At 40.0% G+C, this 13,301-nt stretch overlaps 1 protein-coding gene across 1 annotated transcript in view; it reads right to left on the minus strand.

The window, feature by feature from the left end:
• Cad74A (cadherin-74A) overlaps positions 1 to 13,301 on the minus strand; it is a 355,590-nt gene that overhangs the window by 13,902 nt on the left and 328,387 nt on the right. Inside the window, exon 26 of the mRNA XM_068224966.1 lies at positions 3,822 to 3,946. Coding sequence (XP_068081067.1) covers positions 3,822 to 3,946 — 125 coding nt within the window. The remainder of the gene's footprint in view (positions 1 to 3,821; positions 3,947 to 13,301) is intronic.

Genomic DNA, 13,301 nt, shown 5'->3' on the forward strand with positions numbered 1-13,301 from the left:
GTGCACGTGCTTTTGGCCCGGGAAACGTCTTCACGATATTTTTCGAACGGGTTCTAGAATCATTCAGAACCACAGGAGTACTTTTCCAGATCGTTTCACCATCTTTTCCAATATAAAATCTGACGTCGTTGCACCCCGTGTCCTCTTCCATTGGAATATCACTCGTAATAGATTGTGCGGAGTCACTAGAATGATCATCATCTACGAACCCCTCTCCTTCAAAATCGATGTCACTTTCGAAATCACAGTCACTGTCTACTCCGTCTTGCTCCGAGAGTTCCATAAGACACTGTTGGATGTCATCAGGTTGCATATATCTTCTTCGATCCCTGTAGCGAAAAAAATAAAAACAGATTACTATATTTATATACGTATAATACTTCATACCTGCAATTATATACATAATGAAGTATCCACCTCCATTAGTCACTAAAACATTCTGCAAGGAACGTTGTTACAGCGGAAATAATGTATAACACCGCTTGGAAGAATAAACGTAAGCTCAAAAATATACTTACATTTCTGTGCGCGTTGCGGTGTTAGGACCGCTGCCGGCAAGCTGAACGGTGGAGGCTGTCTTCACGACTGTTCCCACGCTGAACTGAAGCATTACACAACTTATCAGTAGCGCTGTCTGATGCTTAGCAGAGTAAGCAAAGATTAGCAGTGGACGTAATCGGGCTGAGTTCGCATTAATCGATAATACAAATCAATAATTCAAAAGTGCGGTCCAAACACCGCCTGCGCGCGCGGTCCAGGGTTAAATATATATAAAAGGAGGTTAGCAGTAGCGGTCTAGATTTTGAAGCTGGAGAAGATACATGTCTAAACTCTTTTATGTTTTGAAAGTACCATTCATCAGAACTAAAATTGGAGAAATTATTGTTAATACAATTTCTACATTGTCTTTACTAATAGGTAAAGTACAACAGTAACTTTTCACAGAAAGGAAATAAAAGCTTGTATCAATTGTTTAAAAGGGAAGGAAATTGAGTGCTAAGGGATCTAATCAGGAAGAGTTTAGGAGAGGCATCAATGAAAAATCATTATGAGTCATTGCTGGCAGAACAACAGAGGGAACAGGAAAGTGTTACAAAGGAGGGGTAAGGGAAAAGGTAGGAAAAGGAAACATAGAGAAGAGGATAGGAAGAGGGAGGTGGAACTAGATAATAAGAGGGAGAAAAGGGAGGGGGAGGTAGGATCTTCAGCCATTAGGTAAGGAGAAGGAGATCAGAAGAGGAGGGGATCTAATGAGGTGGGAGGGGTTGAGGCTCTGGTCATAGGGAACTCTGTTGTTAGGCACATGGGGAAAGTGTGTGGAGGAAAGGAAACCAGGTTGAGTGTTATCCAGGAATTAGGTTAAGATAGATGTTAAGGAAAGGAGAAGGGGGTAGTTTTTTTTTGGCACCAACAATGCAAGTCAAACAGGAATAGGTACCAACATAGTGGGGGATTGTGGGATCTGGTTATGGCAGCACAGAGGTATAAGGAAGCAGAGATTGTCATCAGTGGAATACTGTGCAGGAGGAATCCTGAATGGATGGTGATTAGGGATTTAAATCAGACCATACAGCAGCTATATGAGAAACTGGGAGTGAGATTTATAGATCCTAATGGGTGGATAGGAGATAGGGATCTGTGTTCTGATGAACTTCACTTGAACTGCAATGGTATGTATAAGTTAGAGGATTATAGGGAGGTATATTCAGAGAAATGGGATGGGGTAGGGAGCAGAGATTAGAGTATAGTGAGCTAGAAGTCAAGTAAAGAAAAGCAAAGTCATCTCCATACAGGTCATGGAGGCTCTTGAAGGGGTGGAATGTAAAGGCTCCCACTATCCATAACCTCCGCACTTGGTGGGGTATAAAGTGGTTGGCTCGAAGCCTGGCCACCTTTGCTCCCATGAATTAATCTGGTACTCATTTTTGGTGTAGGCTGAGTGAACCACAGGGCCATAAGCACCTTCAGAAGTGGAAATCTTGTTTCTTAAATTTTACGATTTCCTGGCGAGGAATCAAATCTACGTTCTTCCGAGCTGACTGAGCACGTCTTTACTGCCTCGGCCAGGCAGCCCCTTAGAAGTTAAGTAAGGATGACATAAAGTTGTTAGGGATAAACTGTAGAACTACATAAAGTAGGGAATAGAATTAAGTATTTGATAGATATAATATTTACCAGGTGAGCCTCCATGGCTCAGGCGCCAGCCTCTCACCGCTGGATACCGTGGTTCAAATCCCGGTCACTCCATGTGAGATTTGTGCTGGACAAAGTGGAGGTGGGACAGGTTTTTCTCTGGCTACTCCGGTTATCCCCTGTCATCTTTCATTCCAGCAACACTCTCCACTACCATTTCATTTCATCTGTTAGTCATTAATCATTGACCCAGAGGAGTGCGACAGGCCTCAGCAGCCGGCACAATTTCTATTCTCGCCACAAGTTGGGGGCTTCATTCATTCCATCCCTGACCCGGTCATTGACTGGCAAACAGGTTGTAGGTTTTCAATATTTACTAGATATTGTAATGGGAATTGAATCATGGCTAAGATGTGATACCATGAATATGGAAATTTTCTTATGGAACTGGAGTGTTTATTGTGGAGACAGGATAGGAATGGTCAGAGGGAGAGTATTCATACTGGTGGAAGAAGAAGTTGTGAAAAAGTAAAGGATGAGAAACATGAAATTCTAGGTGTAATGCTCATCTCTAAAGATAATAAGCAACTTTATTTTCTTGGGGTGTACAGACCTGAAAGCGGTGATGCTGATGCAAAATTATTTAATGAGATAATCAGTGGAGGAATGACAGTGAGGAATGACATAGAAAGGAATGTGATTGTAGCAGGTGATCTCAATTTGTGAAATGTTTACTGGGAAGTTAATGCAAATGACAGAAAGCATGACTAGTAAATGGGAAATAAGTCAATCTGGGTAGGGTAGTTGAATTAGGAAGTGGAGGAACCAGTTAGAGGGAAGAATATTTTAAACATGGTGGTGATAAAACCAGATGAGCTCTAAAGAGGAACTGTACTGAAAGATGGTGTAATTGATCACAGAGCTGTTTTAGCTGTAGTTAAAAATGTATGTGATAGAAAGGAAGGTTGTAATGATAAGACTATTAAGCAGTACCAACTCTATAAAACACCACACAGTGGATCATCTGGTGATGAACGATGATACAATTTCATCAACAGAACAATAGCCAACTGATTCAAACATTCCAGTATTATTACAGTAGAACAGTGATTGCTTCTGAGGAAGGGGAGAAAATTATTTGCAAAACAAACAAAATGTTTCCCTATAGTTTCTCATTTCACACCATTAGGAGAGACTAGGTACAAGGAAATCACTCTTTCATACTGAACAATGTCTGTGAAGCAATAAGTGTTATAATCACCTAAAGCTATCTAAAATTCTAATATAGTCCTGGTTCAACCTCCTTCAAGGTATAATTTTAAAATGAAAATCCAAGTCTCACTGCAGTTGAAACCTTGGTACCATACTCAAAATATTCATTTTCATGATATCTACATTTGCATGGCGTATTCGTAAGACGTAACATGGATGTGTTACAGTTTCAAAGTGTTCAAATGTACACTGCCTACTGAAGATAGCCAAAGTAGGAATTAATATTAGAAAATTGAGTTAAAAAATATATTATCACATGTTGAAAGACTACCATAACTAATTGACAATCACACAAATATACAAAAGTGTTTTAAAAAATTTTAGAGGTAAAATACATTTAGACAAATCAAACTGAAAAAAAAATCATGTTAGGCCTTTGATTTGACTTAATAATACAAGTATTCTTTATTACATACCTGGAGTATAAGCAGCATGTGACTATCCCAGACATGAATGCTCCAATACCAATGAGGCAAGCGATAGCTAACACCCACAACTGAATCCAGGATGCTTCAGCCTTTGTAATAACTGGTGCACATCGCTGAAAATAATAATGCATACTTAAATAAATTTATCTATGTGTCATTTTGAGCCAGAAATCACTCTCACTAGTATGAACAGTCTCCAGAAAAGGCATGTGCAAAGCAGATAACTCCTCCTCCATAGAATATAATTATAAATGCTCTGTGAGGCCTCACTTCATTGTGCCGACTGCATGACACCTCGTGATCTGCAGGCCTTTGGGCTGAGCAGCAGTCACTTGGTAGGCCAAGGCCATTTGGAGCTATTACAATATGGGGTTCGGATTGTTTTTGTCTGCAAGGTCTCAAGACATGAAAGTTGTAATCATGTCACTTGTATAAGAGATTCCTGCATCAGTCGTAGCCAAGGCACTTTTGTTTAAGCTTCATAATTCATTAAGTGATAACTTATATTACACTGTTGAGGAAAAAAAAAACCATGCAAAATCCTCAAGACAAGGTCATTTTATTAACAAGCAATGTGATAGGTAGTTCATCATTGCAGTAGTGTACGATTACAAATTCAGACCAAGTGAAACACATGTCACAGTAAAGGGTGCCCAAACAGTCGCATAAAGGTGCCAAATGGCATCCTGCGATTGTCCCAAGCATCTTGCACCTTTTGATGAAATTCGGCAATGGTTCTTGCAGGCTCTGGAGAACGTGTAAGTTCCCACTTCATCATGTCCCATACGTGTCCAAATGGCAAGAGTTCTGGTGATCTTGTTGGCCAGGGCAGTTGTTGTACACCACATAGAGCACATTGCATCACAGCAGCTGTATGTGGACATGTATTGTCCTGCTGAAAAAGCACATCACCTTCTTGTGGATGAAATGGCAGTAGCACAAGAACAACAACCTATGCAATGTAGTGGGCACTGGTTATGTTACCCTGCAGAAACACCAATTGTGACCGCGAGTTGTAACTGATGCCCCCCCACCCCCCCACCCCCCCACCCACACCATAAAGCCTGGGATGGGACGTGGGTGTCGTGGTGAATGCACTCTGGAATAGGCCACTCACCAGGTCTACGCTATACAAGTGTACGTCCATCACTTGCATACAGGTAGAACATACTCTCATCGCTGAAGACAACAGAGCACTATTCCCCTCTCCAGTCGACTCTTTTACGATAGAGTAGCCATGATGGGTGGTGTCGTGGTGTCAGTGGTAGCCTGGCCAGAGGCACATGTGATCATAATCCTGCTGCAAGCAGACAGTTCCCAATGGTCCTTGGTGACACAGGAGGTGCAACATGTGACTGGATTTCATTCCTGGATGATGTTTGGTCGGCCACCACTGCTCACACAATGCATCAATCTTGACGCAGACATCCGGAGCCTGGTCCATGGGTGTTGGAATGTTCACAGACCACTGCTGAAAGCAGTGACACACCACCAATATATTGTGCCCAACATGTGCACGAATCCGTCAATACATTCATCCAGTTTCCCGCAGGCCCACAATACAACCCCGTTCAAATGGCTACAGTTTTTTAACAGGAGCACTACTCATTGACAGGGCATGGTTGTACCCTAAAATAAACCCTGCAAACACTATTCACCTCTAACCTCAGCACAGTTACTGCCTGCAGAGTCAAAACAGAGTGCACACAGACAGGCCTCCTGAGCGCCATCTGATCACCGATGTCCACGACAAAAGAATCACTAAGACAACAACCCCTCAGTATGCTGCCAATGAACACAGTCCTTGAGGATGTTGCATGTTTTTTTTCTGGCAGTGTAGTATTAGAGAATCAGGATATGGGAGAAACGCAGCCTGTCGTGGCCCCTTTTGGTACTTCCTAGAAGAGACTAGTCAGTCAGCCAACCAGGGAGCTCCCAGCCAGCCTGCAGGGCTAGGCTGAGGGCGAGAGCAGTGTTGGCTGTCACTAGTGTCCCACCAGAGTCTGAACGAGGAGTTGTTGCTGTTGTTTCTGCTGTGTTGGAGTGTCAAGTGAGTTACTGGACTGGGACAGCTATTGGCTGCTGTCACTATCCCATTGGAGCAGCGTATCATCGGGTACGGAATGGAATACTGTGTATACTGCCTTAGAGTACTGTGTGTGTGTGTGCGCGTGCGTGCGTGCATACTCCATGACCTGAGGACTAGCGTATAAAGTCAGCGACTGGAGCAGCTATCGTGAGTGTAACTGGAATAGTGTTAATAGTCATCATTGTGAGAAGTATTGTCGAGCTGTTTAACACTGTTGAACTGTTGCTATTTAGTTGTTCGCTGTGGTTGACTTTGTGAATTACTGGACTGTCTCTAGAGTCAAGGAACAGTCATCATGTGTTGTGTGGCCAGTAGCCCTGTGTTCAAACCTAGCAGTTTGCATGCAGTTGCTGTGTGGCATAACTGGACTTGTGAGCGCTAGTGAACGGCCTGTCAATCAAGATTACCATCTCCCAGGTAACACCAATGAGCTGGGACTCCCTGCTATGTGAAAAGAACAAAGACTTGTAAATAGCCAGCAATTAGTAAGTGAGGTCATTGATGCATGAATAGAATTGTGTGTGTATATAAGTGTGTGTACATTTATTGGGTCGTGCCAAAATAAATTTGATAGAACAGACAGTGTTTTATTTGTAACATTGTTTTAAAGAGACCAAGAGTGTGATTTAAATCAATCTCTTTCCCAGAGTCAATTGATATTTATCAATGAGGTCTGTACTGGGCTACCCTGTCAGGTGTGACAAAGATAGAAATTGGATAATTTCAGAATTAGGGCAGAGGAAAAGAAATATACAATCTTATGGTTATATCATCAACTTCATTCTAGCCATCAGTTACCAAAATTTAATTTTTGGTATCTTACCATTACATAGCCCATATATCTTCTCAACATGGGTATACATAAGAGAGAATGTAATCAATTTTATCATCAACTCAGATGTACATATAGATAATTTTAAAAATAAATAAAATTTGTACGTAGAACAACAGAGAACCAAGGTTTAAGAATTTATACTGGTAATAATTTTGTTTGGCTAATGCTGGCCTAAGCCGGTCCTACAGTGTAGGGGTAGCATGCCTGCCTCTTACCCAGAGGCCCCGGGATCGATTCCCAGCCAGGTCAGGGATTTTTACCTGCATCTGAGTGCTGGTTTGAGGTCTACTCAGCCTACATGATTACAATTGAGGAGCTATCTGATGGTGAGATAGCGGGCCTGATCTAGAAAGCCAAGAATATCGGCCAAAAGGATCCGTTGTGCTGACCCCATGGCACCTCGTAATCTGTAGGCCTTTGGGCTGAGCAGCGGTCGCTTGGTAGCCCATGGCCCTTTGGGGCTGTTGCGCCATGGGGTTTGATTTAATGCTAGCCTGGTGCAGCCCTTGTAAGGCAGACACTCTGACAAGGGTGGCTGGCATCTACTGTGTATAGGAAATTGCATGTTTGTGTGTTGAAGATAGTGTTGTGTGTGGAGTAAGAGTTATAGGAATGTAGGGGACAGTACAAACACCTAGTCTGTAATCCAAGGGAATTAACTATGTAAGATTTAAATCCCTCGACCTGGCCTGGAATTGAACCTGAGGATCCAAGGACCTAAAACCAACATGCTGACTACTCAACCCTGGAGCCGGATAGTTTTATGAATTAAGTTGGAGTTACGCATGAGTGAATTAGTTTAATAAATTGTCAGGCTAGATTAAGTGTATAAAACCATTAAAATGTAAGATAGTTATTCAAATTTGTTACTAACCAGTGTGAAGAATGCTTAGCTCTTGAAAATTAACTTTTATAACTTATTATGTTTATTTTGTGCGACAGGCTTTGGCAGCCGGCACAATTCCTATCCTCGCCGCTAGATGGAGGCTTCATTCATTCCATTCCTGATCCAGTAGAATGACTGGAAACAGGCTGTGGATTTTCATTATGTTTATTTCTGTTACTCTACTAGATTGTTTATATTTATTTCTTGCGTGTGTTGTACTGTATATTTCTGTTTCCTCGTTTGTTACCGTAAATATGATTACTAATGTGGCCAATATTACTGTATGATTAGTTGGATGAAATCAAATGCAACACAATATTACAGATATTTCTCTCCCTTTCTACTTTCTTATAGACACTGACTAATTAACTGAAGTCAAGAGATATAGTTATTCGATAAAATAATGCAAACATGTATTATACTTTAGTTTAGTTATTTAATAAGCATTAAGTCGCTATTTGGAAATGGTAAATGTCCTCTTTCTATTACACAGAGGTGCAAAAAATATGATCAGCCCCTATCGATATGAAACTATTCCACTTTATCTTGGAAGAAAATTTTGATCTAGTTCCAATTTAATATGAAAGTGTGTTTTCTGTAACCACCAATTGACCATGCTTTCCATATTGCTCAAGGTCATTCCTTTTTCTCTTCTTTTAATCAAAATTATAAATTATACAGCAAAACAAACAGTAGTGAAATTACAAACAACATCAAGATATGCAACATGTAAGGTGACAACAACAGCAACAACAACAAGTATCTAACTGTGTCAGCACAGCATGTGCTCAAAATGTGCACCCTCACATCTCATGCATTATTCAGAATGGTTCTGTAGATTGCTGAACACGATCAACAGAGGTCACTGCAAGGACATAAAAATTACTGTATTTTCTCTCATAATTTGTGTGGAGTCATCTGACCGGAAAACAGATTCTTTCAGCACACCTTCACAAAGGCCATGGTCACTCCCTTCCTAATTCTATCTGTGTCCTATACCATCATCGCCATAAAGCAAATTAATATATTTTTCTTAATAAAAATTTATTCTACCGCTAATTCTCACTGTAGCCTGAGAGTCAAAATATTATTTTTTTTTTTTTTTTTGCTTGTAATAACCTATTTTTGATCCCAAACTCCCTCAGTATGGCCAACATTTTTTCCTTGAAACTGTATGATATGCCATCTCTAGATCAACTGAGCATAACTGTAGCTATCATATCCTCTCTCAGTATTTTTTGGTTTCTTGACACATCTTGAAAAATCTGATCTCTGTGATCTGAAACTGCATTGGTTTTCATCCATATTTTTTATCATGACTCATCACTCTCTCTCCTAAAATGTCTGAAAACATCTTGCCTGTTATGTAGAACAAAGAAATACTTCAATATCTGTTGCAGTCTTTACTGCTCCCTTGTATGTAGATTGGTGAAGTACTGCTATCATCCAGTCAGAAGGTATCTCATTCAAATACCACCCTAATCCTGTTACAATGGAGCCATTTTATTCCTCCCTTCCCACCATTTCAGTTTAAATGTTGTCTATTCCTGCTGGTTTATGACACTGTATTTATTTATCTGGCAATATTATGCAAGACTTCTTCATGGCTCCTCTCTTTTAAATGGGGATGTAGAGTACATCCACGGTATGTTCTGCCTGTTGCAAGAGGCGGCTGTAAGGGACAAACTCCACAGGCTCTCAACTTTGGAATGTGCTGCTGGCGACTATGGGACCACTAGCTGTGACAGACACTGCTTCCACTTACTTGTACCAGGCTGCTTATTTTCATCTTTCCTATTTTCTGACCTCCTTTGGTCAATTCTTGTTCACTTATGACCCTGATGGTGTTAGGTTTGTAAGGTCTACAGGTACCAAAAGGGTTAAAGAAAAAAGCAATATAAATTTAAATCTTATAGCAGTTGTAAAGTATTATTTGAAGTGATGCCACATACTGAATATGAGATGATTATGTGTGTAAGTACAGAAGATATTATGAGTAGAATTTTGTAAATAATATACATTTATTAAGGGTGAGCTGTGTGTTTAATAGAAAAATTGTTAGTGTAAATTGTATAATACTTTGTTTTGGGAAAATGTCTTCTTTTCTTTTTAACTTAAATTTTAATGCTTGATAATAATATATTTTTGTGTATCATTTGCCACCGAGGTAGACACCTCATTTGCAAATAAAGTGATTTTGATTTGATTTGAACATTGAACCAGATACAATTCTATTTCTGAATCGTGATGTTTCAGCAAGATAAATTTCATGCATCTTACCATTCTCTGCAAGATAAGAGGGCAAAACAAATATAAATGGGATTTTTTAAAAATAATTTTTTGAAAAACAAAAGGCAAGTAGGCCTACAATTTATTTTTTCCACATAGTTGCCCACTTTAGATATACATTTTTCCCTGCAAGAAGGAAGGTTTTTTATCGCAGCATCATAGAATGAAGCTGGTTGCGTCAGGAGCCAATTGTGCACGAATTCCTCAAAGCGCTCATCATCTTCAAATCATTGCCCTCCTTGAGCTTCTTTAAGCATCCAAACAAATGGAAATCACAGGGCGATAAGTCTGGGCTGTAAGGATGATGATCAAGTTGAGTCCAGGGCATTTCCTGTAGTTTGGAGACTGTTAGAGACTGTTGGGGCCTGGCATTGTCGTGGAGGGGATCACCTGTCGAATTGGTTGGTCTCGTATTTTGCAGTGATATGCATTCCAAACCTTGCTCATCAGCTCGCAGTAGTAAGCAGCATTGATTGTGCGTTGCTCGTGAAAAAGATCAATGAACATAATGCCTCGCCAGTTGATGAAAACGGTTGAAAGAACCTTGCCAGCTGACAACCGAGTCTTGGCTTTCACTGGGGCTGCCTCCCCTTTCCTTCTCCACTCTTTACTGGCTTATTTGGATTCGGGAGTGTAGTAGTGGACCCATGTTTTGTTGCAGGTGATGATCTGATTCAAAAATGTATCACCTTCTTTTGCAAACCTTGCTGTAAGCCTCTGGCAGAACTCCAAATGTCTTAACTTCTGATTTTTGGTCAAAAGGCGAGGGACCCATCTGGAACACACTTTATGGAACTGTAGGTCATTTGTAAAGATCGCTTGACAGCTCTCGCAACTTATTCCGAGTTGTTTTACAATTTCTGATACTCTCGTCCGTCGATTGTCTTCAAGAATGTCTTGAACCACATGAATGTGTTTGTCCGCAATGCTGGTCCGAGGACAGCAATCGAGTTGCTGATTTTCCACGCATTTTCATCCTTCCTTGAACTCTTCATGCCAGGGACACATGTGTCCTTGACAATATTTGATCACCAAACTGTTAACACAATCACAGACTTCTCCACAGTAGAAATGTTTGACTAACTTAGGAGGAAGCACTACTGATGAATAGTGGGCAGTTATTCAAAGAAGTTGTGAGGGAATGCCAAGACATACCAGAGCAGGTCATTCATGATGAAATAAATGCAAAAAGAGAAATCTGTATAGTAAAAGGGTGCAGGCATATTCAATACTATTGAGAACATCCCAGCATGTCAATGATCAATTAAAAATTCACTGTGCCTAGTAAAAGTGATCAGTGATCACTGATTAAACACACTCAGATGACAGCCTCAATACAACCCAGCTCAATATGATCCTGTTTACTAGCTTCTCATTTTTTTTATTTTCTAACAGCGTAATATTTTAAGAAGGTTTTATGAAAGGGTGTTCTTATTGGAAGAATGACAATGTAGTCATTAGTTCATGAGACCACATGCAAATGGGCTAAATAGTAAGTTCCAGAATTATGTCTGGAGGAAAAAAAAAAAAGCTATGGTAACAGAATTTTTCCTGGAAAAAGAAAATTCTGTTATCATATACTTTCTTTTACAGATAGTTTATAAATGTATTTATTCAAAATTAGTTTTGGCAGACTGAAGAACCTAATAGTTATGAACATACTAACTTTTTCTTACAATTAGTTTTATGTCGCAATGCTATTTATTCACATGATTCAAGTTATTTCTGCTTCAGTCCAGCATAGTAGCATGCCGTCTGGTTTTGGTGGAGATTACTGTTTCAAGAGGAAGTACAATAGCGCAATCATCCTCTCTTATAAGTTATTACTAATCAGAAGAAAAATAGAAAAGATAGAACCCTTTGAAGAATTAAGGTATTGGTAAAAGACAGGGAATGACTACAAAGGGCGTGAAAATAAAGGACTCTCCAGGCTTTGCAAATCTAATAACACAGGGATCAGAAGAGAAAAGAATTGACCAAGGGAGACTAAATAGGAAAGATGAAAGATAGGAGCCTGGCAACTTGGGATCCTGGGGCTCCCTTTCAGTCATCTCATACGACAGGCAGGAGGGGATACAGTGAGTGTATCCTGCCACCCTCACCACAGGGGTCCCGTCCCGTTGGCATAGATCATTCCCTGCTTAGACATGAAATTCAAGGTTGGTTTAAAGGTCTACAGCACACTGCCTCAAGAACATATCTGAGAGGAGAGATACTGTTACATTCAAATCTTACTCGGATTTCCACTCCACTCCACTCCAACTCCAACTGAATGCCGAAAATAATAATACGTTCCTTCCAGACTAACTTCTGAATAAGCTAGGGAATCCATTCAAAGAGGATATAAGACTACAAACATTCCCACCTTCTATAACTGCCTAACAAGACCTGCTAACAGAGCTACAAGCTAACAAGAAAAAAAATATGGTACAAATTCTATGCGATAGAAGCCATGACATTTTCACACTGGAAAGCGCCCAACTATGATTTTTTGACATACAGTACACGGCTTCCACTTATGAGTGTGAAAAACCAAAGCCTTCCATGAGCCAACCTTAGAGAGCATCTGTGAACTATGTGGAAAGAAATGTGAATGATATCATGTGGAGTGGTGTAGTAGGAGACAGGGGTGACTTAATGACTTACCTAGTGAATAATCTTTTCACTGTAATTGTTTTTTTGGATTAATAGCTATTAGCTACTGTACCGGACGTACACCTCTACGCCACACATTTAAATCTTGCGCCCTAAAAATCTCCTCTACAGGAGAAACAGTGAACCTGAAACTGGAACAACTTATAAATTATCTCTGAAGATGGCACCACTAAAATTTTGTTATTGTGAAGCTTCCAGTACTGTGTGAATTTCAACTTGTTTTGTTTTCCATTTATCAAGGAGTTTGAACATTATCTCATAGATGTCGCTGCTAGAAAACTATAATCATGCACCCTGGTGTGAAGTGAAAGAACTTTTTTGAAGAAGTTTTGTATTCATAAATTTTTTTTTTACTAATTGATGTTCATTTATTTTTGGGTTGGGAATATTTATCTTTTCTTTCTGCCAGATTTGAATCCAGCCAATACCTAATTTTTGTAATTAATTTCCAACCAATCCTGTATTTTCTTCTTCGATTCTGAGGGCCCACTTTTAAATTTGACCAATAAAAATTATGTGGGTGTGTCTTGATTATTCATGAAAGGTCTCGAACTTTCCCCGAGGGTTTATAAACTGCGGATTTTCACAACTCTTGGCCATTTGATCAACATCTAGTTGAGAGAGAGAGAGAGAGAGAGAGAGAGAGAGAGAGAGAGAGAGAGAGAGAGAGGAGAGAGAGAGAGAGAGAGAGAGAGGAGAGAGAGAGAGAGAGAG

This window comes from Anabrus simplex, chromosome 1 (genome assembly GCF_040414725.1).
Source record: "Anabrus simplex isolate iqAnaSimp1 chromosome 1, ASM4041472v1, whole genome shotgun sequence".
Lineage (NCBI taxonomy): Eukaryota > Metazoa > Arthropoda > Insecta > Orthoptera > Tettigoniidae > Anabrus > Anabrus simplex.